The 27324-nt window shown below is 43.4% G+C and overlaps 1 protein-coding gene across 1 annotated transcript; it reads left to right on the forward strand.

The window, feature by feature from the left end:
* Positions 1-636: 636 nt before the first annotated feature.
* Positions 637-23650, forward strand: MOSPD1 (motile sperm domain containing 1). The gene is made up of 6 exons (XM_082717670.1): positions 637-833; positions 12636-12893; positions 13008-13083; positions 14734-14948; positions 19655-19816; positions 21922-23650. The coding sequence occupies exons 2-6, from the start codon at positions 12740-12742 to the stop codon at positions 21951-21953; spliced, it is 639 nt and encodes a 212-aa protein (XP_082573796.1). The 5' UTR covers positions 637-833; positions 12636-12739; the 3' UTR covers positions 21954-23650.
* Positions 23651-27324: the final 3674 nt, after the last annotated feature.

Raw genomic sequence — 27324 nt, forward strand, 5'->3', positions numbered from 1 at the left:
AGTTAGCAGGCTCCCTGCAGAGCAGAGAGCCCTATGTGGGACTCAATCCTAGGACCCTGGGATCATGACCTGAGCCGAAGGCAGAGGCTTTAACCCATTGAGCCACCCAAGCGCCCCGACATTGAAAGGTTTTAAGCGGGGAAGTATGAGGTCACCTGTACATCTTAGATAAATCCCTCTGGTTGCCATCTAGGAGATGGTGTGGACAAAGGCAAGCGTGGAAGCAAAGAGAGCCCAACCACGAGGCTACCGCGCAGCTCCAGGCAAAAAGTCATGGGGCCCGACACAGAATCTGCAGCCCTGAGGAGGGAGTGGAGAAAGGTGGTTAATAAGCAATGTCTGGGCGGTCCAGTCAACTAGCTTTGGGTACGCCCTGTATGCATGTGTGTGCGTGTGTGCGTGTGTGCGTGTGTGCGCGCGCGTGCCTGGGGGAAGAAGGGGGAGGAGGGAACCGAGAATGACTGCCCGACAAGTGCAAAGAGGAACGACCCTCAGTGAGGGTCTCCGGTCTCCTCAAGGGGCGGCGGGAGGGGACGGGAGGAGAGGGCAGAGGAGGAAACGCTCCGGGACAGCGGGAAGAAGTTTGGATCACGGAGAAGGAGAAAACCCGAGAGGCCAGGTGAGCAAGAAGGCTCCGCCCCCGGGCCGGCCCCGCCCCCCGCTCCACCTCCTCTCCCTCTTCCCACCCACCCCCAGCCGCAGCTCATCCTCGAGGGCGGAGAGAGGTGGCATTTGAGTCCTCCGGTATCCCAGCAGGCAGTGCAGCCTAGAGACGCTGACAAAGGACCGGAGGAGCAGTGGCAGCTGCTTTCCGAGGAGCCGGTGTTGCCGAGGTGAGAGCCCCCCCCACCGTCCCGTCACCCACTTCCTCCGACTTCGGGAAGACGTGGAAGTTACGTTGCCGAGAGACCCCGCGCAGAGAACGAGCCGTACCCAGCCCCGGAGCTTGGCTCTGTGACTGACGGCGGGGCTCGGCGGCGCCCGGCTGCGGGTGGGAGGCGGGGAGCGGGCAGATGGAGCCCTTTCTGCCCCATCTCTGACTGTCAGCCGCCCCGCCGCCCGCGGAGCCCGGCGTCAGGGTCTGGCCGGCCCGTGCGCGCCTTTGCCGTGCCCGGGTGGAGGCAAGCAGGCTCGGGATCCCCCCGGTGCCCGCCCGGCAGAGTTCGGTTGCCCCGGGGATGAGGCTCCAGGGACAGCTCTTTGGCGGATGTGGCGAGGAGGGCTAGGGGAGGGAGGCTGACTCCCCATATGGGGTGACACCGTCCTCGCCCTAACTCCTCCTTCTCCTAACCCGGCCGGTACCCGCCCCCCCCACCCCTCCCCCGCTCCCCCGGCGAGCAACTGGGAGGAAATCGGCGGAGCTGAAGCGAGGCGTCCCGGGATGGCTGGAGGGAGGTGAAAGTGGGGTGGCGAGGCAGAGAGGGAGAGCGAACGCCTTCGTGGAATAGTGGCGGGGGGTGGCAGGGGTACGTGGCCTGCATCCGTCCCGCTTCCTGTACCTCCGCACGGATCCTGATGGTTGTACCAGCTGCTCGGCTGTAAACAGGCTCACATGACCGGTTTCACATGGAGCCGGCCGGTGTGGGGACGAAGGCTGGAAAGGCAGGGCCCGATCAGGTGGAGCGCCAGTCCTAGGACGGACCGGTTCACACTCATCTCCAGCCTTCCAGCTCTTTTTCAATGTTCCGTGGCTTCCCCTCTGGGTAAACTGACGTCTGCCCCCTCCGGACTGAAGTTGCTTTTCTGCCCCAGTAGAATCCAAGAGACCTCACCTCGGGGAGCGAGAGGGCAAAATAGTACATGAAAGCGGTCCCGGATTTTTTGACCTTTGAGGGAAATAAAGAGATGGCCCCAAACTTGGAAAATGGGATCCTTTGGCTCTTGCTTAAAAAGCAGCCCTGTTCTATTGGAATGCATTGCGTTCTTAATGCGAATTCCAGAGAGAAGGGGAAAAGTCTACTGTTTCAGCCAGGGAGCACCTGGAATTTAATATATACTTGATGATGGAAATCTCCTCTATGTTTCCTTTAAGTACTTGGAAATCTGCCTATAAAATGCTATATACAGGATATTGACTAGGGAGTGGACACCAACTTCTAGATTACTGTATATTTGTGGTAGAAAGCAACGGGAGGTTTGGAAAACAGGAAATGGGCCAAATGTGCCTTTCAAGTTGTTCACGTGTACATGCCCAACAGGATACAAGATTAAACTAGTTTCTGAAGAATTTCTAGAACTCTCAAAATACAAGATTTACTCAGGTACCAGGATATTTGAAAATTTGGAGTTTCTTAAATCTGTAAGGGGTAGTGGTTATAGATTCTCTTCACATGTAATATATAATTAGATGTAATGGGCAATATTTAGTATAAAGCTACCCCTTTGTAGGTGAAGACCAAAACCAGAATAGCTTATAAAATAATGCATGTTTCTCCCTTTGAATTGTTCATGACATTTTCTTCCCAAATTTTTTAAAATTTTAATTGTTTTCTCCTGAAGCTTTGACATTTATTTTTTATTTTTTTTTTTGAGAGGGTGGGGTAAGAGGGAGAGAGAATGTTAAGCAGGCCCCACACCCAGCAGGAGCCCAGGGTGGGGCTTGATTTCAGGACCTTGAGATCCTGACCTCAGCCAAAATCCAAGAGTCAGAGGCTTAGCCAGCTGAGCCACCCAGGTGCCCCTTAATTGTTTTTCAGAAACTAGAGTTAAGAAACTACAAGAAAATCTTCCCCATCCTCTAATAGCCCAATAAAGTAAGTAATTTGCTACTCTTCTTTTTGTTTTTTTTTTAATGTTTAAAATGGAAAATAGAGGCATTTTAAATATTGTCTAAAATTTAAATGGGCAGATGATCTGCATTGCTCTGAATCTTGTTCTGCTGCCTTGTAGTATTCTAGAGAATCTTGTCCTACAATAAATAGATGAAGTGATTTACTCTTTGAGGCTTTTTGTTTCCTCATCTGTAATATGAAAGTTTTGTTTTCATCTCCAGGGTCCCTCATAGCTCTCAAATTCCATAAAAACAGGGCAGTTTTTGATTGGGGAATACTCTTGGACAAAATAAGAGACTCAAATAAGCCAAGTTATTGGTATCAGCTGGAAGAACACGCAGTCCTTCACAAGAGCTATTCAGAGCCCTAATAGAAATAGGGATTGTGCCCTGCAAAATTCTCATTAGGTAAATTAGTCATATGGGTTGACCTGGACCCCTCTCTCCTCTCAGTCAGGAAATTGAAGATTGCCTCAGCTGAATCCTGCCTCCCAAATTAGAAAGTACAATTACACCTGACTTCCTTGACCTTTGGGGCATAGCAGAGTGATTCATTCATCCCAGGTTCTTCCTGAATTAAGTGGGCTGTGTGATCCGAGATGAAATGAGGATGAAAAGAAAGCTCTAGCAGGCGCTCACTTTGGCCGTGCCTTGGTTAGATCCCAAGAACCCATGCCCTTGTTTCAGCTTCGCGGCATTTGAGATTTAATTTTGCACGCGCGTCCTGAAATTATCAGTCTCAAGGATTGATTCACGCTAACCCAGTTCACAAAACATTTTTTAAAAAGATTTTATTTATTTGACAGAGATCGCAAGTAGGCAGAGATGCAGGCCAAGAGAGAGGGGGAAGCAGGCTCCCCGCTGAGTAGAGAGCCCAATGCGGGGCTCGATCCCAGGACCCCGAGATCATGACCTGAGCCAAAGGCAGAGGCTTAACCCACTGAGTCACCCAGGCACCCCTCACAAAACATTTTTATGTTAATATGAATGCCGGTTGACTGACTGCCTGTGAGAAGTCGAACGGCCAAGCTGACCAAGAAGACTCGTGAATAAGCCCGGGCACCCTTTGCTTTTGACGCTGTGGAAGCACAGACCTTGTCCTCCATCTCCGCCTTTTTCTAGGGACTGTGTGGAGCACTCCTTTTTTAAAACTCCTAGTGGTTGCTACCTTCGACAAGGTGACAGCTTTTATGTGAAAACCCTTAGATAGCTATTTCCGAGTCCTCTGATTGAATCTGGGCCACCTGTAAAACCTCTCTAAAATCGGTTTCCTCTCCATTCCTATGGCCTTCGTCTAGGCCCTCACTTCATGCCGCGTTGATTCGGGGGTGACTTGGTTTTTCCTGTAACTGCTCCAGAGTCCACTCTTGTGCTTAACTGGTCAGATTCCCACTTCGGATCTTCTCTAGTCCGGTCTCTGCTTAAAACCCTTCAGAAGTTTCCAACCATCGCCCACAGCAGTGGTTCCCAAGGTGCAGCATGCCCTAGAATCATCCAGAGGGCTTGTGAAAACACAGATGACTGGGCCCCGCGCCCAGGACTTCTGGGGCTGTAGGTCTAGCCTGGGACCCAGGAATTGGCTTTTCTAGCCAGTTCCCAGGTGAAGCTGCTGCCGCTGGTTCAGTACCACATTTTGAGAACCACTGGCACCCAGAAGCAAGTCTCCAACCCCAAACTTGGCTTACAGCATTTTTTCACCATCTCTCGCCACTCCTCCATACAGGCTATTTTTTAACCATGTGCTGTGCCAAAGCTCATCTTAAGAGTCCCTTTCATGCATCTACACATCTTCTTCCTGGAATTCACCACCCCCCACTCCTACTGCAAACTTCTATTTAAGGCAGCCTGGCACTTTCTTTATGCTCCTAGAGCTTTCTTATCTATCAGCATTTTAACACTTGTCACATCTTATCCTAATTACCATGTATATCTGTTTTTCTTGCTAGACTGAAATTTTCAAGGGCTGAGAAATTGTTTTCATTTTTTCTCTATATTCCTCAGCACCGGGCCTAGCACATAATACGTGCTCAGTTAAAGTTCCGTGAGTGAACTTGTGATTCTAAGACTCTGGAGAGGGCCATGGGTAGCAACATATGTATTTCTTTCTTATTTTTAAAGATTTTATTTGTTAGCACACAAGTGGGGGGCGGGTGGTGGTGGCGGGCAGAGGGAGAAGCAGGCTCCCCGCTGAGCAAGGAGCCCAATGTGATGTAGGACTCAAGCCCAGGACCCTGGGATCATGACCTGAGCCAAAGGCAGCCGCTTAACTGACCGCCACCCAGGTCCTCCACAACATGCATTTCATATAATGAATTCATAGGGATTTTGCTTTGAGAACTACACATCTTGAAATACCTGAAGACCCTGAGATATTGTAAAACAAAGGAAATAACTAGTTTAAAGAAAAATGCTTTTAAAACTGATGCTGCTAGAGGATATCCTTGGTTTTTTTTTTTTTTTTAAGTCTTAAAATGCATACTGCTTAACTTTTCCTCCTTGAGTAGATAGTAGCCTGTCATCACTGACCTGTAGCAGGTCAGTTCCATTGGTAAGACATCAAATTACACGAAAAACCTAGGACCTGTATAGAAACCAAATGGCCTAATACCACACAATGAATGATTGAACCTATAAAGTGGACATTAGAACGTTGCTTGTGAAAGACTTGACTTTATTTTTTTAAAGATTTTCCTTGACAGAAAACAAGCAGGGGGAGCAGGAGAGGGAGAAGCGGGCTCCCCACTAAGCCAGAAGCCTGAGGTGGGGCTCAATCCCAGGACCCTGAGATCATGACCTGAGCCAAAGGCAGAGGTTTATAACCACTGAGCCACCCAGGTACCCCTGAAAGACTTGACTTTAGGAATATACCAGCCATTCAAAATCCTAATAGATGGTACCGGAGATTTAAAGAGGAAGAGAGCAGAGCTGATGAAATGGGAAGGAAGAGAGGTTTTGTGTGTGTGTGTGTGTGTGTGTGTGTGTGAGAGAGAGAGAGAGAGAGAGAGGTTTGAATAATAGACTAAAGCAGAAGAACTTATTGCTCTTTTTTAAAAGATTTTATTTATTTGACAGATCACAAGTAGGCAGAGAGAGAGGGAGAAGCAGTCTCCCAGCTGAGCAGAGAGCCCGATGCGGGGCTCGATCCCAGGACCCTGAGATCACAACCTGAGCCAAAGGCAGAGGCTTAACCCACTGAGCCACCCAGGCGCCCCAAGAACTTATTGCTCTTAACTCTTTAGTATTTCACTGGCCATTGGCTGCCCACACCAAGTATGGAGAAAGGAGATAGTCCTCGTGCCCAGATAAAAGGGAGCTGGCCCAGAGGTGGAGAGTAATCAGAGTAAACAGAAGAGGCTGGGAATGGCAGGGAGGAGCCCAGCAGATGGGTTGCCAGTTCCTGGGGAAGCTGGACCTGCGATGATCCTTAGCTGTTTAAAGCTTGAAACCACTGCAGCACAAGAAACCCCAAGGACCTCTCATTTCATGTGATTTTCTTGCAACCCCCTCTTTCCGAAAAAAGGGGGGTAGGGTAAATGACAGTAGGCCTTTAAAGTGGTTTCTGTTTTGAATCTCCATTTTGAATCTGGTGAACAAAGGTATCGAAACTCCCATTTATCTCCAGGTCTGATCTTTTTCTCCTTCTGGTCCATCTCATGTGAGGAAAACAGAAAAAAAAGATCACACGTTGGGGTACTAATCTCCCTGGACTGATGGTGGGGAGTGTGAGGACTTGATGTGTTTAGGGCTGTGTGTGTGTGTGTGTGTGTGTGTGTGTGTGTGTGTGAAAGAGTGAGAGGGAGAGAGTAGTTTGCAAACTCGTCACAAGGTGGTGTACACACATAAGGTTTTCTTTCGAATTGCGTTCACGATTGCATTTCTGTGCCATTGGTACAGAGCAAACGGACAAGGCAGCTGCCGCATCACCAGCTCCCAGCCGCTCTGTGTCTCTGTGAGGTCCGGGCTCTATTGGAGCCTAGTTGGGCCCTGAGGGAGCCAGAGCTAATAAGGAGGAGAGGGAAACGGAAGGGCTGCGGGGAGGGGAGATGCAGCCAGGGGTGCAGATTCTCTGTTCTCTACTTACCCACAGTAAGCAGCTACCATAGATTGACCGTTCCTTTAATTGGGATCCTTTTCCTGTCTTTTTTGGACAAAATGTGTTCAGGCGTGAGGAGGAGGAGTGTTCCCTGATGGAGGAAACCGTTATTAGTAAGCACCTGTAGGCAAGCTGGCAAGTTCGGTATCTGCTGAGTGCCTAATACCAAGCTTGGGTCTATGTCGGAGGAGAAAAAACCAAAAACCGCCACAGAAAAACAATATGGCATGGTGCTTGAAGTCTGGGGAGTCCAAATGAGCCCACACAAAACAAATGTCAGAATATTCCATCAATGCAGGAAGTACATGAAGAGAGAATGTAATAAAATTAGTGAGATCATGTAGATCAGAAAAGTAGAAGACCACCAAGGGGGAATTTGAAGGAGGCTTTGAAGAATGAGGAACATTTTGGTGCCCAGACAGGTAGAATGCAGAATAAACCTTGTTTACTAATGCTCTCATAGGTAGTTACTGTCAGTCCTAGATCATCTTTCCTAATCAGGAAAAGAAAGCACACCCAACTTGGTAAGTGAAACTATTTTTCAATTGTTTTTCTTTATAAATAAACTGAAAAGGAAACACATGTATCAAGACTTGAATTGTGGCTCTTCCTTTGAGAATGCCTCTGGAAAAGCAGGGACCTTTCTAGAGATGAGGGCATGTGTGACAATGTGACAGGATCAGAGGCAGGACTTTTGAAAATGAGACACAGGAGATGGAACCGTTTAGGGAAGTGTGAGTCTGGAGCCCAGAGATCTGCCACCAGCACTTTGTGTGACCTTGGGTAAGTCCTTTAACTGTCACTGGGCCTGCTTTCTTCAGCAGTAAAATGAGAAGGCTGGGAGCTCACGTTCTTCGACTTTGTGTGTGTGTGACTTTTGGAAAGCAACCTCATAAACCAATTTGGAGTAAGGTTTTACCAAAGGCTTAGTATATAATCTGTTCCCAGAATTTTTACACTCTGTCCTTTTGCAGTATGGACAGGAACAAAGAGAAAGTGTTGGTTTCCAGAAGATCATCCATTAGAGGCAGGTTTTCTGCTTTGTTATGTTTTTCGACAGAATCTCTAATATTGTGCTTGGTGACCTGAGGCTGATTTCCATTAGCCAGGATAAATGAGAGATGGGAACAGGGATTGAAAAAAAGAATAAACTGGGAAGAACCAATGAAACACTTCTTTAACAGTGGCCGGGGGAATGGACAGCCTACTTAATCACCATTCGTGGGGCAAAGTGTATATATTCAGCTCGTCCAGAGAAAGCTTCAAAATGAAAAGAGTAATAATTCTGCTAAGCCGTTATGTAAAACTAGCGAAATTTCTACTCTGACTTGTGCCAATGAACTTTCCCCTTAAGGTTGGAAGAGTTCAGGGCTTGTTCTGTGTGGTTAATTTTGACTGCCCAGTCAGATTTATAAACCATGTCCTCCTCCTCTGTAACAGCTGCACATTTCCCACAGTTTGCAAGTCCTGCTAAACCTTTGTTTTTCTCAGTGTAATGAGTTTCTGTTGCATCCAAGAGGAGCTTAAAGAATTGAAATCATGGTATTTAACACATCATTTCAGGCTTTCCATGTTATTAAAGGATCATGAATTGGAAAATGAAATTAACAGATTTTTTCACACATTGTTTCTAAATTCCTGCTTGAGTTTCAAAACTGGGGCACCTTTTCCAAAATTGGCCCTGGAGGAGTTATTGTTTAATTTGACTTAAACACACACACACACACACACACACACACACCTTTTGAATGGGTGTTCATAGGGTTCAGAATTCAAAAGGTACACAAAGGTATCCCGAGGAAACTGCCCTGTCACCTTGTCGCCAGCCACTCAGGTAGTTTCTCCAGGGGCAGCCCGGGCTGTCCTTCCAAAGATCTTTTTTTTTTTTTTTAAAGATTCTATTTATTTGGCAGATCGCAAAAGAGGGAGCACAAGCAGGGGGCAGTGGGAGAGGGAGAAGCAGGCCCCTCACCTAGCGGGGAGCCCGATGCGGTTCTCAATCCTAGGACCCCGGGATCATGAACTGAAGGCAGACGCTTAATGACTGAGCCACCCGGGAACCCCCTTCCAAAGATCTTTTACCCAGAGCCCGGAAACAACCTCCTCCCACACAGATATCCTCAACACCACATCACGCCCTGCTTTTCTCACTTTGTACTGCACTTGACTGTCAGTCCACACCTACACGACACAGAGAGCTCTCCTTTTCTCTCTGACAGCTTCCTGGCCTCCCAGCGAATGGCTGTATTTTATTTTATCACGTGACATCCCCCCAAACCCCCCCCCCCCCGTCTTAAGGGACAGTTGGGCAGTTTCTACTCTGACTCTTGACAACAACAGCTAACCCTTGTTGAGTGCCAAGCTTTGTTCTGTGTGCCTCCCCTAAGTCATTTACTCCTCAGTACTGAGAATAGAGACTCTTACACATTCGGGACATCCCACAAGACAAATATTTATGCCGGCTGAATTCCTAGAAGTAGAATCGTGAATCTCCAGGTCCAAGGGCACAGGTGTTACTCGTGGCAGGTAGAGTCAGCATGTCAGCAACCTGCAGAACAGGCCTGGTGGCTCCCACTACGGGCTCCCAAAAGTTGTTGACTGAGCGCCAATCTGGCAAGTAGCAATGTGTATCTCTCTTGTGAGAGGTTCCCCCTCCTCTGGGAATTTTAAAAACAGTTTGTCCTTTTCTGTGAAATATTGTAGCATTTGTTTACTTCTGTTGAGTGCCTTTTCATAGTAATTTATATTTCTGGTATATCTGGTAGGGAAATTAGACCTAATTTATGATTGAAAAAGTTCCCTTGGCTTTATGTAGACTGGTTTTTTTTTTTTTATTGGTTTCGGGTGTGTTTTTTTGTTTTGTTTTTGTTTTTTTCTTTCCATGTGGCATTTTTAAGTGTTTTTAGATAGTTGAGTTTATCAATATTTTTTGGTTGCTGGTTGCTAGAAAGACTCAGATTGGAAAAGAAAAAAAAATCTCCTATGGTTTTAAGTGTTTTATGGATTTCTCGTTCTACATTTAAAACTTTTATCCATTTGGAATTTACCCTAATAAAGTTTTGGAATTTTGTGAGCAATAAGGGGTAAATTCAACCCCCCTCCTCAGGTTGATACTGGTTTTACCAATATTTATTGACTAAACTGTTTCTCAGAAATTAGAGATGCCATGCCACCTTTTATCCTAAGCTAAATTCTCGTCCTTTTTTTTTCTAATATTTTATTTACTTGAGATAGACAGCACAAACCGGGAGGAGGATCAGGGAGAAGCTGAACAGAGAGCCTGACGTGGGGCTCGATCCCAGGTCCCTGAGATCATGACCTGAACCGAAGGCAGATGCTTAACCCACTGAGCCACCCAGGTGCCCTTACATTCTCGTCCTAATGTTTTAGAATGAGGTGTTGAATACTATTTAGTGATGGCAAACTCGGATGTTGTTTTTCTGAAAACCAAGCTTACTAAGAAAGTAATAGAGCTAATTATTTTCTCTTGAAAAAATTATACCAAACTTCTGAGAGCACATTATCCAAATAGAAATGTGTATGGCCCTTAACAAAAAACAAAGAGAGAGAGAGAAATATGTCGCAAATAAAAACTCAAAATTAGAATGACTTCATAACAGATGCTTTTCAGAATAATCTTTGTTTTATTGTATTAGAGCGGAGAGTTCGTTAGCTTGAGTGGAAATGCTGGGCTGTGGCAGGAGGCCTGCTGACATTATTGTCTCTGTCTCTTTCTAATTTAATAACCATAGCAAACACTTAGAACGTTGCGTGGCCTACAGTGAGTGCTGAAAGCATTGCATGTATTAATTAATTCAGTATATGTAATTAATAAAAAGTTTGTGATCTGGTATGAATGATACACATATTACATGTTCTTACTAACAAAAATGTCAATAGGCTCTTTTGGCACGATCAAAAAAGCCCCCAAACCCAGCCCACCCCGTCATGAGCTACATGTGAGCATGTTGTAGGGTACGTGGATAGGAAATAGCAGCATGATGGTCTGGGACAGGTTGTGGATTATGGTCTCCCCAGCATTGTCCCTCACTTGCACATTGTCCCTCTGTGCCTGCCTACCTGTGCCTTCCCCCAACACAGAAGTAAATGCCTTTTTTTCTTTTTCTTTTTAAGATTTTATTTGAGAGAGTGCGTGAGTGATCATGAGAGGGGGAGGCGGGAAGAGGGAGAAGCAGGTGCCCTCCCCTGAGCAGGGAGCCCGACTTCTGGGCTTGATTCCAGGACCCTGGGATCATGACACGAGCCTAAGGGAGACGCTTCACCGATTGAGCCATCCAGGCGCTCCTGCCTTTTTTTTTTTTTTTTTTTTTTTTTGCTTTAGAGACTACCTCAAATGTCATCTCCCTGCCTCTCTTCCAGGTAGAATTATTCATGTATCTTCTGATTCCCCGCTGCTTTATAGATAATGATATGCGTTGTAATAGAGGTAGCTTAAATATTGTTTCATCGGTTAGATTTGAGTCTTTTGTTAAGATTTTATTTATTATTAGAACACAGGCAGGGGGAGAGGGAGAGAGAATCCCAAGCAGACTCCGCACTGAGCGTGGAGCCCGATGCGGGGCTCCATCTCATGACACCGAGATCGTGACTTGAGCCGAAACGACGAGTCGCTCCCTCAGCCGGCTGCACCACCCAGGGGCCCTTCTGTTTGAGTCTTCTGCATGCAGGGCCTGTGCTTTACTCATCCTTGTATCTGCACAGCTCTTGACAGAGTTCCTGGCTTGTAACAGGTGTTCAGCGGAAAGAACATAAAAATTTGCCTACTTGATTATACAGTATCTCATTTGATAAAAGTTGGAAGGGCCTCAAACGGAACCCAGCAGTTGAATCTTGTGTTACAGCGCTCCTGGAAGGTGTGGGAACTTGAACACAAAGTCTGCAATGGTGTCTGGCCTATTTTAAAGGTGTCATCTACAGAGGGAAAATCAGACTTTTTCTGTGATCAGATTGTTTTAGCTTTGGCATTTTCAGAAGCCACATTCTTAGGATACTAGCTAAATAAGAATGTTGTTGATTAAAATTAGATGAGGAAGTAAACACAGCAACAAAAGGTCTCCAAGTTGGAAGAAAATAGCTCTGAAGCCTGTGTGCTTGACGCAGGAGGGGAGGCACAGAGCTTGTGGCATGGCAGAGCCTACGTACTGACTTTGAATTTTCATAGAAAACTCCCAAGGACTCCTTAAGTTTGGATATTCGGCTTCCTTTCAAGACATTTTTTCTTGTCGTGGGTTTTTGGTAGGAAAAAAAGATGAAAAGAACTCTCCCACCCATGCTGCCAGAAGGCACCAAGGCATTGTTGAAAAGAGTGTAAAAGTGTTTTTCTCCCAGAACTCACAGAAACTTTCTTTGCTTTTTATTTTTTAGCCTTTGAGAATTTGGATTAGCTCACATAAAATCAGTTGTGACAAGACAAATTCTACTTTTTAAGAAATCCGACTTTTTAAAAAGAGTGATGGCCCTTTGATCTCATCTCCTTGAAAGAGGGTGATTAATTTGAGGTAGAAAGACTTCTTTATCCAAGCATTTATGTAATTTATCATAGGTTGAAAGCTTGAGCGTGAAAGGAGCATGTGTAAATTTCTTTGCATAGTTGGAAACAAGCTGTATAAGTAAGCCATGAGGAAAAGTCCAAGGGCATCTTTAAATGGTTCGGGGACCTGTTTTAATGCAAGCTGAACATGCTTTTTGTTGGAGGGACAGTAAATGAAAACAGGTGTCATTCGATTTCCTTCTCTCTTCTTCTCTTTCTAGATTGCCAAAATGCTTTGGAGTTTTTAACTAACTGACTTAAGAAAAGTCCCAACTAGATTTGAGACTATAAAAACCGAAGCTGCAGCAAGGGCGATTCAGTGCCAATGCATCAACAAAAAAGACAGCCAGAGTTAGTGGAAGGAAATCTTCCTGTTTTTGTGTTTCCCACGGAGCTAATATTTTATGCAGATGACCAGTCAACACATAAGCAGGTGTTGACTCTGTATAATCCCTATGAGTTTGCCTTAAAGTTCAAAGGTGAGTCTCCTAGGTCTCTTTTATGGATTGTAACTGGTCCCTACTAATTGTTTACTTGTAGAAACTAATTAAAAAAGAAAAACCACTAATGGCCATTGTGACTTTTTCTTTCAGTTTTGTGTACTACTCCAAATAAGTATGTTGTCGCTGATTCTGCAGGTGCAGTAAAGCCTCAGTGTTGTGTGGATATGTAAGTCAAAAATCCCTTCCTGGTAACATGTTTTAAGTGTGTTAGTATTTATGTGTTTAACTTGAAAAGGATCTCTTCTTGAAGCTGTACCCCCTTAGGCATTTTTTACATTTTGAATTTTTGCTGGAAGTTTTTAGTCTCTCACGGTTCTTTTTAAAATTTTATTTATGGTTTTTAAAGGTTGTTTATTTTTTTGAGAGAGTGAGAGTGAGCGAGCGAGAGCGAGTGCGGATGGCTAGGGGTGGGGGGAAGGAGGGGCAGAGGGAGAAGCAAACCCTGAAATAGATCATGACCTGATCCAAAGGCAGACACTTAACTGACTGAGTCACCCAGGCGACCCAGTCCCTCACAATTCTTAAGAAGCCCCTAATATTCGAAATAGGTCGATTCAATCCTTAGTATATTTCATGATGCTGGAGCGGATGGGCGTGTTACTGTTTCCATGAACATCTCCTCAGTTGTGCTTGTAGCCACAGCGGGGGTCGCTTACGAAGGTCAAGTTCTAACTCATTCCTTTAAATTTCTCTAGCTATAACAGGGAATTTAGCTTTCCTTGGGACATCCTATAATATTATAGTGACATTTGGGAAGCTAACACTGCTACATTCACAGAACAATGGTAATAGAAGTTCATCTGAAATAATATCTCGCTAATAAGCCTGGAAGTTAATCTCTACAAACAGGAAGCAGGCGTGTAACTACTCATCTGTAAAAGGTTATCTGAGCTCTTCCAGATAATTTCGTCAGAAATTAAGTGTCAGATAAATGATTGTTTGTTCAAGCTGTTCATATTTAATTTTCACTTTGGAGCTAGTGTTGACCAGATGGATCCATGGACCAGCTCTTAATTTAAGCTACCTTTGTTGAAACCTTCCGAGAAGCAGAGGTTGTTTTTTGTTTTTTTTTCTTAATACAGTTTTGTCCTCCCATAGCCGTAAAATGATATATCTTCACAGGATGTGCTTTCGCAGGTTTCGTTAGATTTTCATTCAATACACAATAAGCAAGAACTACTCCAAAGAAATGTAGTCTCTTGCCAAATAAATGCGTTATCTTTGACCTAATTGGTTTGTGTTCTCTATTAAGAATGAGGTAAGATCAACAGAATTGTAGATTGCTCTCATAAAATTGCAAGTGCTTTACGCTCTTCTCAGAGGAAGACAGAAGCACATTGTTAGCCTTCTGTAGCATTGGTTGTACTGGTTACTTACTATTTAGTTGCTTGTTTTTACCTGCATGCACAGACTTTCAGTATTGGGTCTAGGTGTGAGCGGCAGTAGAAATCCAGGAGACTTTCGTGGGGGAAGAAAGCATCTCTTGTGTCCTATTCGGTAACCACTGCTGCCCGCAGATCTCAGGGGGGAATCAATGTCTTTGCTAAAAGGAATTGTCTTTACCTGTCATTCTTTTACTTCAGACTTTTATTTTATATTGTAGAGTATGTGTTTTCATCAAATATTTTAGAATCACCCATTTCCTTTTGGGTTATGCTGGGACTTTTTTTTTTTTAAGCCTCCTTAGCAAGTTTCTGTATTTGAGCATTTGGTTACAGTTAGTTAATGTTCTCCTGTATGAAATCTCGGGCTGACTTCTGTTTGACAGGCCCCAGGAAATCTAAACAGCCTTTTTTTTTTTTTTTAATGTTTTCAGTGTGATCCGTCATAGAGATGTTCAATCCTGTCACTATGGTGTAAAAGACAAGTTCCGCCTCCAAGTTTCCGAGCAAAGCCAGAGGAAGGCTTTAGGAAGGAAAGAGGTGGTGGCGATTCTTCTCCCATCTGCAAAAGAACAAAAGGAAGAAGAGGAAAAAAGGATAAAGGAACATTTAACCGAAAGTTTATTTTTTGAGCAGTCCTTTCAACCAGGTAGTTTTGGGGTTGCTTTTAAAGGCCATTGGCGCTCTTAACGCATTTCTAACTGGAAAATCACCAGGGAGCTAAGAATCATTACTAGAAAAATGATCTGCCACTTTTCACCTAATTAACTACTTCAGGACGGAACCGAACTAGAGATCAGGTACCGAAAATGGAGCAAGAGGCCTAGAGCTGGACTTGAAATGGGGAGAGAAGCTCTCGGCCGCCTCGGCTGTGAGGAGAGGGCGAGCGTGGCTATCGCCTCTGAAATGTGTCGACCCAAGAATGCAGCCCCCCGCCCCGTACTTTCGAAGGCTAGCCCAATTTGGCAATTACATACTTTTGTTTCTGTGACTTTCCCGTATCCTTTCTCATTTAATTAGTTCGAAGAAGGAGAAAGATTGTGTTTGGCAATAGGCCAAGCTTGGTGCACTGTTCATATTATTTTGAAAAAAAAAAATCTCATTAAAGTTGAAGTTAATTAAACTAAGTAGATTATAATATCCCCTGTGGGCTATTAATTGAATCCCTCTCCATTCCTCATTTCCTTCCCAGCTTAGATATTCAGAAGTGTTATGATATATTCTTTCAACATTGACACTATCCTCATATGCAACTGTTTGGACGTCATTCCTCCTCCCTCTTAACGTCTCATTATCTCCTTCCAACCCCATTCTAAGAGGAGGAAGATAAAATTTTCCATAGAGAAACATGGAAACTTTTCTGTTAGTGATATATGAATGTGATAGCAGCTGTCCTTGAAATTGCAACATTATCTATGAGGAATTAAAAACAAATCTACTTGTCATTCCATTAATTCACAGACCCCTATCAGTTTGTTCATCTTAGTGTTTATTTGGATAACACAGGGAGTAATGGCTCTTTGATTTACTGTGCTCAAGACTCTTATAGTAGCCAGTAGAGTGCTTCCCAGCAACTGTGACTGACCGATAGGACCAGAATTTCATCTTTTGAAACTGAAAGAGAGCCTCTGGTAAATGTCACTGTGATCTCTGGTCAGTATTGGGAAGTTGGCTTATACATGTTTATGGAAATGGAATCTTCCCCCCTAAAGATGCCTCCTCTAGAATAAGAAAAGTCATACAATGAGCATTTTTGGTTTTTGATGTAAATTCATAATTTTAAAGGAAAATGGCCCTCAGCTCATTTCTGTATTTAACAGACCAGTTTAGTAGTCCCCCTCCCCCAATAATGAGGATTAAAAGTTTCATTTTATATTTTTTCCCTTTATTTTACAACTCATTAGAATTTAGGTGAAAAGCAATCCTAAAAGGCTAAATAATTACAAGTATTAATTGAGCATTTTATTCTTATTTTCCTTGGACAGTGAACCTTTCATATCTGAAGGATATTAGAGAATTCTTCTAATTGTAAAAGTAGATAAATCAATGAGGTGGTTTCTGTTTGGGGGGAAAAAACCTCTCTCAGCCGTCCATGTCAGGAAGCTCAGTGAAGACAAGCACCCTGTTAGCACCTTATTTGTGTGGTTAATTCTCACTGTCCTTGGCCTTGAGCAGAGTGCCCCCTGCACAGAGTCATGTGCGTGGGTTTCACTAGGAGGGCGGGACTCCTCGTCTGGTAGGGTCCGTTGGATTGGTTTGCTTTGTCTTACAAGGTTTCCATGGCTCTGGCCGCTCTTCAGAGCAAGGGCGATGCCACAGTAGAGCCCCCATATGATGTCCTGGCCCACATGTCCTTTTTGCAAGGAGTTTACCCCCATGTTTCTAATAGTGTGGCAGGAAACCAAGGGACGTTTTCCTCGTTAATAGAGTATAATGGTGCCTGATTTAATCCATGTGGACCAAGTGATATTTTTCACTTCTGTTTATTAAATGAATAGTAAATTAACATGTGGTTTCCAGTATGTAAAATTCTATGTTTTTTTTTTTTCATTAAGTGTCTTTGAACTAAAATGTTGAAATGAATTGAGATTGTTTGGGGGGATGTTTTGAAATGTGATTATTTTTGCACATCTTTAGAGAAATGATTATTAGACATATCACAAGTATGACAATGTTGGGGGTCTCTGTGAACCAGCCAGAAAGTGGTCAGAGGCTAGATCGTGAAACACTTAGATTTTATAAATGTATTTTTATAAATGTATCAGAAGGCAAGAAAATGAGATATTTCTTCTCGAGTTGATTGTACTATAAAAGACATAGCAGTAACAAATTCAAAAAGGAAAACATCTACAATCCCACACACTTAACAAATTTGCTTATGTAACTGTTCCATGTTACTTTCCAGACCTTGTCTATGTGCATAAGTACATTTATGTATATATATATATATATATATATATATATATATATATATTCATTTAACAGAAATTTAAGAGAAACCCACAAAGCATACTTTAACAAAATACCAAAGCCCATGTTATTAAAAAGATGTTTTGAAAAGATGCAGCTGAATCTTAGTGGGTTTGTCTTAATTACATTACTAATGAACTGCTATTTCTATGCAATGTTTTGAGTCCGTGCCCTCTGGCTTAAGAAAATTACACTCTTTATTATTGTTTATAATAATAAAAGATTGAAAATGACCTAAAAGTCCATCAGTTGGGGATTGGATTAAATTTTGAATATTCATAAGATGGGATGCCAGGCAGACATTTATTTACAAGGTTCTGATGGAATGATAGATGGTTATGCATTGACCTATAAAGAGGCTCGTATATATTTCTGAGAGGAGAAACAGTTTATAGAATAGTAGGCATATTATGGTCTCACTTATGTTAAAAAAAACATTTTTTTAAACATGTTTATGTGGGTATTTATAAAATCTGAAAGGAGCTGTACCAAGCTGTTAACAGTGTTCTCTCTAGGAGGGTGAGACTGATTGGGAACCTTTATGTTTTCTATAGCTCGATACAATTTTTACAACAATCTTGTAGTATCAGAAGAAAAGCCATTTATTTCCGCTTTGAAAAATTTCAAGTATCTATGCAAATAGATAAGCTTGAAAGCTCATCTCTGCAGCAAGTACAAATACAAAGCTACTTCATTCACGAACTAAAATAAGACTTGTTTTTTGATATTTATGCTGTTGTTTCGTCTCAAGCAATAATCACTAGAAAATTTGAATTTGTTTTCACCTATCTGGCTTTGGCAAGGCTCCATTAAAGTTCGCACAACAGCTAAGGTATTAATAATTTAGAAAAGCTGCATTTAATAATGAAATGAACAGTGTTATTTCATTAATAAAACACAAGATTGTGTTGCTGTTGGCTATTCCTTTTAATGACAGAAGGGTAGTGGGAAAACTATATGACAATATGCTGTTACTGGGTTTCTTAAAAACACGGATGTGAACATTGCACACACATAGCAAGCACTGTAGGACCATAGCCCGGCTACTGTTCTTTCTTTCTTTTTTTTTTTAAGTTTTCTTTCATTGTAGTAAGATCACTTAACATGGGATCTCCCCCACTCACAAATGCTCAAGTGTACAATACGGTATTGTTAACTATAGGTACGGTTTTGTACAGCAGAGCTGTAGAACTTACTCGTCTTGCTTAATTGAGCCTTTATGCCCCTGATCAGTAACTCACATTTTAAACACACCCCCAGTCCCTGGTCACCACCGCTCTGCTCTCTGATTCTGAGTCGGACTGTGTTGTGGATTCCTCAGGGAGGTACAATCGTGCAGTATTGATCCTGCTGTGGCTGGTTTATTTCATTTAGCAGAACTCCCACCAGCTAACGTTTCTGCTTCCTCCTTTGCTGTAAATGGGATAGAGCAGGGAACAAGAATTTTTATAGGTAGGTTTTTTTTTTTTTTTAAGATTTAATTTTTTTGAGGGGCGCCTGGGTGGCTCAGTGGGTTAAAGTCTCTGCCTTCAGCTCAGGTCATGATCCAAGGGTCCTGGGATCTAGCCCCGCATCGGGCTCTCTGCTCTGTGGAAAGTCTGCTTCCTCTCTCTCTGCCTGCCTCTCCGCCTACTTGTGATCTCTCTCTCCTTCAAATAAATAAATAAAATCTTAAAAAAAAAAGATTTAATTTTTTTGAGAGAGAGAGAGCACGAGCAGGGGGGAGGAGCAGAAGCAGACTGCCTTCTAAGCAGGGAAGCCCAGCATGGGGCTAGGGCTCTATCCTAGGGCCCCTGGGATCAGGACGACCCCAGCCGAAGGCAGCCGCTTCCCCGACTGAGCTGAGCCACCCAGGCAACCCCACAGGTAGCTTTAAAACCTTCAAGTAGAGCTTTTCTGCTGCTTTTTAAATATTTTCAAAAATGGTAGCAGGATGCTACAGCTGGGTTAACCTGTCTCCCTAAAGACACTCTCAGAAGGCAGCAGGCTCCCGAGTGGAGTAAGACACAAGCCATCCATTGGCTTTCCATTTTCATTTCTAGCCCATTCTAAAAATTCTGCTTGTGTACTTTTATAAACACACACATGATGCACGGACACTTTCTAATGAGGGTGAGGTGGGGGGAGGGGGAGGCTGGTGACCTTTCAGTAGGAACTTGCGACTTCACAATGCCGTTTCAACATTCCATTCCGTCACGACTCAGAGACGTTATGGGCTTCCAGATAAGTCCAGCAGACACGTCCCTATGGCATGGACATGATGGGCAAAGAGTCAGAGAAGTAAGACAAAACCAGCATCCTGGTGAGTGGGGACAGTGTCTGTGAGTGAACTTTGGTCTTGGGGCGCTTTTAGAAGCAAGCTCAGGAATTCTTGTCTTTTGACAGAGAACAGAGTGGTCTCCTCTGGCCCGAGCCTGCTGACCATCTTCCTGGGAGCGGTGTGCATCGGTGCCCTGATGCTTCCCACGCTGGGCGATGTGGAGTCACTGGTGCCTGTCTGCTTGCACTTGAGTGTGAATCAAAAATTAGTGGCTGCTTATATCTTAGGTAAGCGGTCCAAAGTTCTACGTGGGAGGTGCTGGGCAGGGGGAGTTCCACGTGTACAGGGTCACGGTGAGTGGTGCTGGTACCAGTTTTGTTTTGTTTTTTAAGAGAAACAAGTAAGCTGGCTTCAAAAGCATACGTTGAGGTCAAGTGCATTTTAAGATTTCATTTTAAGCTTACGTTTCGTTCTTTTTTTTTTTTCTTTTTAAATTTATTTAAGTCCTCTCTACACCTATGGGGCTCGAACTCACGACCGCAGGATTGAGAGTCACATGCTCTACTGATGAAGCCAGCCAGGCGCCCCCTACAATGAGTTCTTTGTAGCTGATTGAGCTAGTGCCTGCTACTGTATTCACTTGTCTTCCCTTTGCTGACTTGCGATGGTGTAAAGCACATATAAAATGTAAAATACACCTGTTGGCTGGCACAGCATTTCTACTTCTGGGAACTGATCCCAGGGAAACACTGAGACAAAGTGTGTACAGTGATAAAGGTGAACGGTACCGCCTTGTTGAACACTGCGAACTTTCCTCTTTAAACCAGTTCCCAGATTTCCCGTTAGATCATTCTTTCAGTCATCCTGGCTTGAAATCTTGTAATTCGTTTAACTGAACAGTTACTCAGTCCCTGCCATGTGTCAGGGATCAGGGTTCCAGTCATGGCTGGCTGTTTTCATCATCTCTTGTCACGTCTTCTGAGAGGCCGACTCTGCAGTATCCTCTCAGTACACCTCAGTGTGCTCTCTTTTTGTATTTTTTTTTTAAAAAGAGTTTACTTATTTGACAGCACATGAGCAGCGGGGATGGGCACAGGGAGAAGCAGACTCCCCACTGAGCAGGGAGCCCAGTGCGGGGCTCGATCCAGGAACTCTGGGATCGTGACCTGAGGCGAAGGCAGACGCCTAACCGACTGAGCCACCCAGGCGCCCCTATGCTCCCTTTAAATTTCAAAATGGTCTTCTCAGTTTGGCTTCCTACCTTCTCTTCCTATTTCTGCGCCGCCCCCCCCCCCAGTTATTTTAACCCCCCAAATGCTCCATTGCATTGCTGCCAGATGGATTTCCATTCTGGTTTGGTTTCATCATTGCCCCTTCTTACTTGGGAGCCGTCAAGGACTCTAGTCCATAGAAAGAAGTATGACTCTGTAGTTGGGCATGTGAGACTCTCCACCCTGAGACCTCTGAGCCAATCTTGTCCAGCTGATTCCCTGTATAAATCCTTGATCACAGCCTGTGAGGTAAATTATGGAATTTGAAAAGCTCATTGAGAATCCGGTTAACCTCCTTGTCCTTGCTTCACCATCCCCACGCCCGGAATGCCTGCTGATCGCCTTGCCTTTTTTTTTTTTTCCAATCATTTCTGCCCATCTTATTTCAGTTTTAGCTTTTGGAGCATCTTTTCTGACCTGCCCTGGTCCTACAATTGTCCTCTTCTCTGTACATTATCATTTATGGGGTGTGTGTGTGTGTGTATGTTTAAACCACTTATTTAGGACTGAGCATATTCTTACGTGTGTGTGTGTGTGTGTGTGTGTGTGTGTATGTTTAAACCACTTATTTAGGACTGAGCATATTCTTACGTGTGTGTGTGTGTGTGTGTATGTTTAAACCACTTATTTACGATTGAGCATATTCTTACGTTACTAAATTTTTCTGGTTTCATGTACGGAGTCTCTTCTAAAGAGACAAGCCCAACAAGAATACTATCCTTCTGCCTCTTCGCGGTCCTGGAGCCCTAGGATACAAATAGGCTCAACATGTTTTTGTTAATGACGTTGGCTGCCTTTACTGACACCTTAAAAATGCCACATCTGCTGGTCTTAGAGCTGATGTGACTGGATAAAGTGGGAGGTATATTTGATGGTTAAAAAATTAGCTATGGCCAGACATCAGTGATCTAATTAAATCTATCCAGTGACTGCCCGTTGCTGTAAATTGGATTTCCTCTGTATAATATCAACTAAATTAAAACTGACTTTGAATTCTTGGTAGAGTGCCCATCTGTGTGCTGTAGTTTATTTGCTCGTCGAAATCTAGACAATTGCTTATTGAATGGAAGACTTGGTAAAATGCCTGGCTTTAACTGTTCTCCATTTTTTTTTTCTTCCAGGTCTTATCACAATGGCTATACTTAGAACATGAGCAAGGAATTCAGTTGACTTCTGAAGTAAACTTATCTTGCAAATATGAATGCGGACTGCCTTTTATCTCTCTCTCACTCCATTAACATGCGACAAACTATTGAGTGATTTACAGTAATTGAAAAACTATAATATATATTTTAAATTACTCTCTAATTTTATTGGAAGGACTCCAGCTCATTATGTCACAGACAGCAAGGATACTTTTGAGCGACCCCTAGGAAATTATTTGAAGAAACTCTTTTTATATCTAAAGCTATTGTGCAAAAGACTTTAATTAAAACATCTGCTATTTTGTCATCTTTTTTTTTCCTAATTCACTTTGATTCCTAAGGTCATACATCCTTCAAAGTGAAAGGCCTGAAAGAGCAAACTGAGAGCAAACTGACCAGCCTGAACATTAAATGACATTTATTTCCTAACTACAAACAGCAATGTTACTATGTAAATTATACCTTGTCCTCTGTCATTATAAACAGTTGCCATGGTGTTTTTAAAATAAGTTTTACAGTTACTGTGTGGAGGGTTAAAAAAAAAAAAAAGAAAGGAAAAAGCATCTAGGGTTTTCTTTAACCCTCACAGAAGTAGCATGGCTTCTCTGTTTGGTCTAAGAATTTGAAAGGAAGCTAGGCATTTGTTTAGTTACTTGGTTTGCCCTGGCTTTACCTCTGGATCGGGCTTTATGTTACTAGGAGGAGAAAAATCACTTGATCATTTCTTCCTTTTTTTTTTTAAGATTTTATTTATTTATTTGACAGAGAGATCCCAAGTAGGCAGAGAGAGAGGAGAAAGCAGGCTCCCCACTGAGCAGAGAGCTGGATGCAGGGCTTGATCCCAGGACCCTGGGATCATGACCTGAGCCGAAGGCAGAGGCTTTAACCCACTGAGCCACCCAGGTGCCCCTGATTGGTTCTTGCTAACCCTTTGCCTGACTGTCAGCAACTGGCCCAGCCTGGGATTACCAGATGCCAGATGTTGTGTTTTTCACCTTTAAACTCTAAGCCAGGTATAGAAAATCCTTGATACGTGTCTATTTTATATCAGTCACTGAGACATTTTTTAAGTTTTTATTTATTGAAACAACTTTACCAAAAAAAACAAAGTCCCCAAAGCACAACTATTTACATTTCTTTATGGCCTCTTTGATCTTTACCATATATACGCAGTTCTAACTGTTATTGTCACAAGAACTGATCTTTTGACTTAGGATTTTTATCTGAGAGCACAACGCATTGAGTCTCTTGAAAATCATCTTTCAGGTGTTTTTATAGAACGAACTTAGGCACTGCTACTGTTGTCTTCTCAAGGAATATACCTAAACACAAAACGTATGCTTGAGGTGGGTTTCTGCAGGAAATAGCACTTTGCTTCTAAAGTGAGAGCTTTTACGTATACTCTTTCATAGAAAATCCTCATTGTTTAACAATTTAAGAAAGATAAATCATTATTAAATGGATTATGTCTGTACATTGTATAATGACTGAAAAGCACAGAAATGTAATCTATTTTAAACTTTGTAAAAAAAAATTACATTTGGAGGCTATCCTTGTTTCTCTGTCCCTTTCAAGTCCTCTGTGCGTGTGCACACGTGTGTGCACAGGTGTGTATGCGTGTGAGTGCGTGTGTGTGTGAGGCAACACATTGTAAAGGACAGAAATTACTTTTAATAAATAAATGAAAATGGAGGCCTGAGTTTCACACTGATGTACGCTTTTCATTCTGGTTGCATCTGAGGAATTCCCTTTTGTCTCCTGTTTGCTAGTGCTGTCTCCTATCCCTGTGAGTTAAACAGGAAAAGTAAAAAGTGAAATAGGTGAGCTAAAATGTCTTAGGTTTCTTAATTTGCCAGGGGAATTAATTTGTTTAAAAGTTTTGAATAGGTGGGGCACCTGGGTGGCTCAGTAGGTTAAGCCGCTGCCTTTGGCTCAGATCATGATCTCAGGGTCCTGGGATGGAGTCCCACATTGGGATCTCTGCTCAGTGGGGAGCCTGCTTCCCCCTCTCTCTCTCTGCCTACTTGTGATCTTTCTCTGTCAAATAAATAAATAAAATCTTAAAAAAGTTTTGAATAGGTAATAGTCACGTGCTTCAAAAATCAACTATTAAAAGGAATACGGGGGCACCTGGCCAGCTCAGTGGATGGGGCGCGTGACTCCTGACCTCAGGGTTGTGAGTTCAAGCCCCATGTTGGGGGTGGAGATAACTTCCTGAAAAACTAAAAAAATCACCACTTCCCTGTCTACTCAGGCCCTTTCTTTTTTTTTTTTTCTTTAAATATTTATTTATTTGACACAGAGAGAGAGAGAGATCACAAGTAGGCAGAGAGGCAGGCGGGGTGGGGTGGGGGAAGCAGGCTCCCGGCTGAGCAGAGAGCCTGATTCGGGACTCGATCCCAGGACCCTGGGATCATGACCTGAGCCGAAGGCAGAGGCTTAACCCACTGAGCCACCCAGGTGCCCCCATTGTTTCTTTATCCGAATACGTATTTTCATTTTTATGGTTTTATATCTAAACAGTAGCCTGTTCTACATACTGTACTGCACGTAGCTTTTTTCCATTAACAGAAAATGTATTACTAGTTTCAGAGGTAGAGGTCAGTGATTCCTCAGTCTTCTATAGCCCCCAGTGCTCATTATATCACGCGCGCTCCTTCATGCCCAACCCCCGTCCACCCCCAGCCCTCCACCGCCTCCCCTCCAGCAGCCCTCAGTTTGTTTGCTGTGATTAAGACTCTCGTATGGGGATGCCTGGGTGGCTCAGTTGGTTGAGCCGCTGCCTTCGGCTCAGGTCATGATCTCAGGACCCTGGGATCGAGCCCCGTGTCGGGCTCCTTGCTCGGTGGGGAGCCTGCTTCTCTCTCTGCCTCTGCCTGCCTCTCTGCCTGCTTGTGTTCTCCCACTCTCTCTCTCTCTCTAACATAAATAAATAAAATCTTTAAAAAAAAAAGAGTCTCGTACGGTTTGTCTCCTCTGGTTTCATCTTGTTTCATTTTTGCCTCCTTTCCCCTATGATCCTCTGTCTTGTTTCTCAAATTCCTCATATCTGTGCGATCACGTGATAATTGTCTTTCTCTGATTGACCTATTTCACTGAGCATAATACCGTCTAGTTCCATCCACATCCTTGTTGCAAACACCTTCTTTTTCACTGAGCGCTAGCTCGAGGAGAATTTTCTAGATCAGTGAAAAGTATCCTCATTCCTTTTCCTAACAGCTGCCTTGTGTTTTCTTGTGTGGCGTGTAGCATAATTCACTTAGCTGGTTCCCTCCTGACCGGTTTTACCAGCACTGCCGAGTATCTGTTCTCCCACTGTCGCAGCAGCCACACAGCAGCCGTGTGTTCTGCCGATCTGAGGGATGAGAAGTGGCATCTCCGCGTACTTTTCCTGATTAACTCCAAAGTGAGGTTGACCACCTTTTCACAGAGCTATTTATTCATATCCTCTCTTCCCCCACCCCGTGCTCCCGGGCGGGTGGGTGGTTTTCTTCTTTGTGGCTTGTAGGAGCATTTTGTGATAAGGAGTTGCAAAGGTTTCCTTCTAGCTTCTCATTTTTCTCTTGACTTTGTTTATGGTATGTTTGCCATGGAAAACTTACTGTGGGGTAGTTGAATTTTTGAATCGTTTATGACTTCTGGATTTTGAATCCTAGAAAACCCCAGACCATTCCAAGGTTATAGATCATATTTACACACAAACACCAATTTGGAGATCTAATGAAGAGAATAATCTATGGTAGTAAAAATCAAAATTCAAAAACCCTAGGTTTAAATTTAAAGTTCAAAATCTTTTATGAGGGGAACTATAAGACACTCCTGGTAAACCGAAAACTAGACTCGAGCAAATGGAAAGACCTCTTACTGTTTTTGGAGATCACTGAATCTTGACATCATTAAAATTTCCCTTGTTTCTTTTTTAATATATATATATATGTATATACACATATATATATGTATATATATGTATATGTATATGTATATACACATATATATATATATTAATAAGATAGGCTCCACACCCAGTCTGGAACCCAACATGGGGCTTGAATTCAGGGCACTGAGATCAAGACCTGAGCTGAGGGACACAGGGGTGGCTCAGTTGGTTAAAACGTCTGCTTTGGGCTCATGTCGTGATCCCAGGGTCTTGGGGTCGAGTCCCCCATCAGACTCCTTGCTCAGCAGGGAATGTGCTTCTCCCTCTGCCTCCTCTGCCTGCCACTCCCTCTGCTTGCTTGTGCTTTCTCTCTTTGATGAATACAGTCTTGGAAAAAACAAAAAACAAAAAACAAACCTGAGCGGATATCAGGAGTCAGACACTCAACTGACTGAGCCCTCTAAGTGCCCCTCCACTGTTTGTTACATAAATTTAATATGCTTCCAATAAGAATACCAAGAGGTTTTGGTATCTCTTCTTAATCTAGACAGGTTGATTCTAGAGTCATGGAGAAGAAGTAGGCACAGCCAGGGAAACTCTTCAGAAAATTAGTGGGAGAAATTCTTCTAGAAATTAAAACATTTATATAATGATTTTTTTTAAAGATTTTATTTATTTATTTGACAGAGAGAGAAATCACAAGCAGGCAGAGAGGCAGGCAGAGAGAGAGGGGAAGCAGTCTCCCCGTGGAGCAGAGATCCCGATGCGGGACTCGATCCCAGGACTCCGGGACCATGACCCGAGCTGAAGGCAGCGGCCCAACCCACTGAGCCACCCAGGCACCCTAAAACATTTATATAATCCCAACAATTCTAACTGTGGCACTGGCCCATGAATAGACCAATGGAAAAGAACTGAATGTACAGAGATAGACTCAAAAGCATCTGGGAATTTAGTATATGCTAGAAGTGTCCTCTCAGAATAGATAAACAATATACTGGTCAATTAATTGAAGTTGGACTGATGGATGCTACCAGGATAAACTCTAGATGGATCAACAATTTAAATGTAAAAAAAAAAAAAAAAAAAGAACCTATAAGGGTGCTAGATACAGTATGGGAGAATTTATTCCTTTATAATCTTGGAAGGGGTTTATTCTCGATGACTCAGTAACAGTATTTCCTATCAAAGACTAAATTTGTAACCAGTGTCTCTCCTAGGCAGATTTCCTCCTCTCTGAAGTGTGTAATTTCGCTGTTTTGTAAAAGGACCCCCCCCTCCCAAGTGAGTTTCTAAAGTAGATTCCCAGAATCATCAGGCGGTTGGATCTCCCCTATTAGAGATTACTTAATTCAACTCACTGAAGCCCTTCCGTTTAATCTGAAACCTGGACAGGCTGTCATCCTCAGGTGACTGGAAGGGATCATAGGTCCACTGCGCGTTGGCACTGGGCGGACTGGCGGTCCACATTTGAGTGCGGTGGCTCTGCCCCTCGCGTGCTG

This window comes from Mustela nivalis (assembly GCF_964662115.1).
Source record: "Mustela nivalis genome assembly, chromosome: X".
Classification (NCBI taxonomy): Eukaryota; Metazoa; Chordata; class Mammalia; order Carnivora; family Mustelidae; genus Mustela; species Mustela nivalis.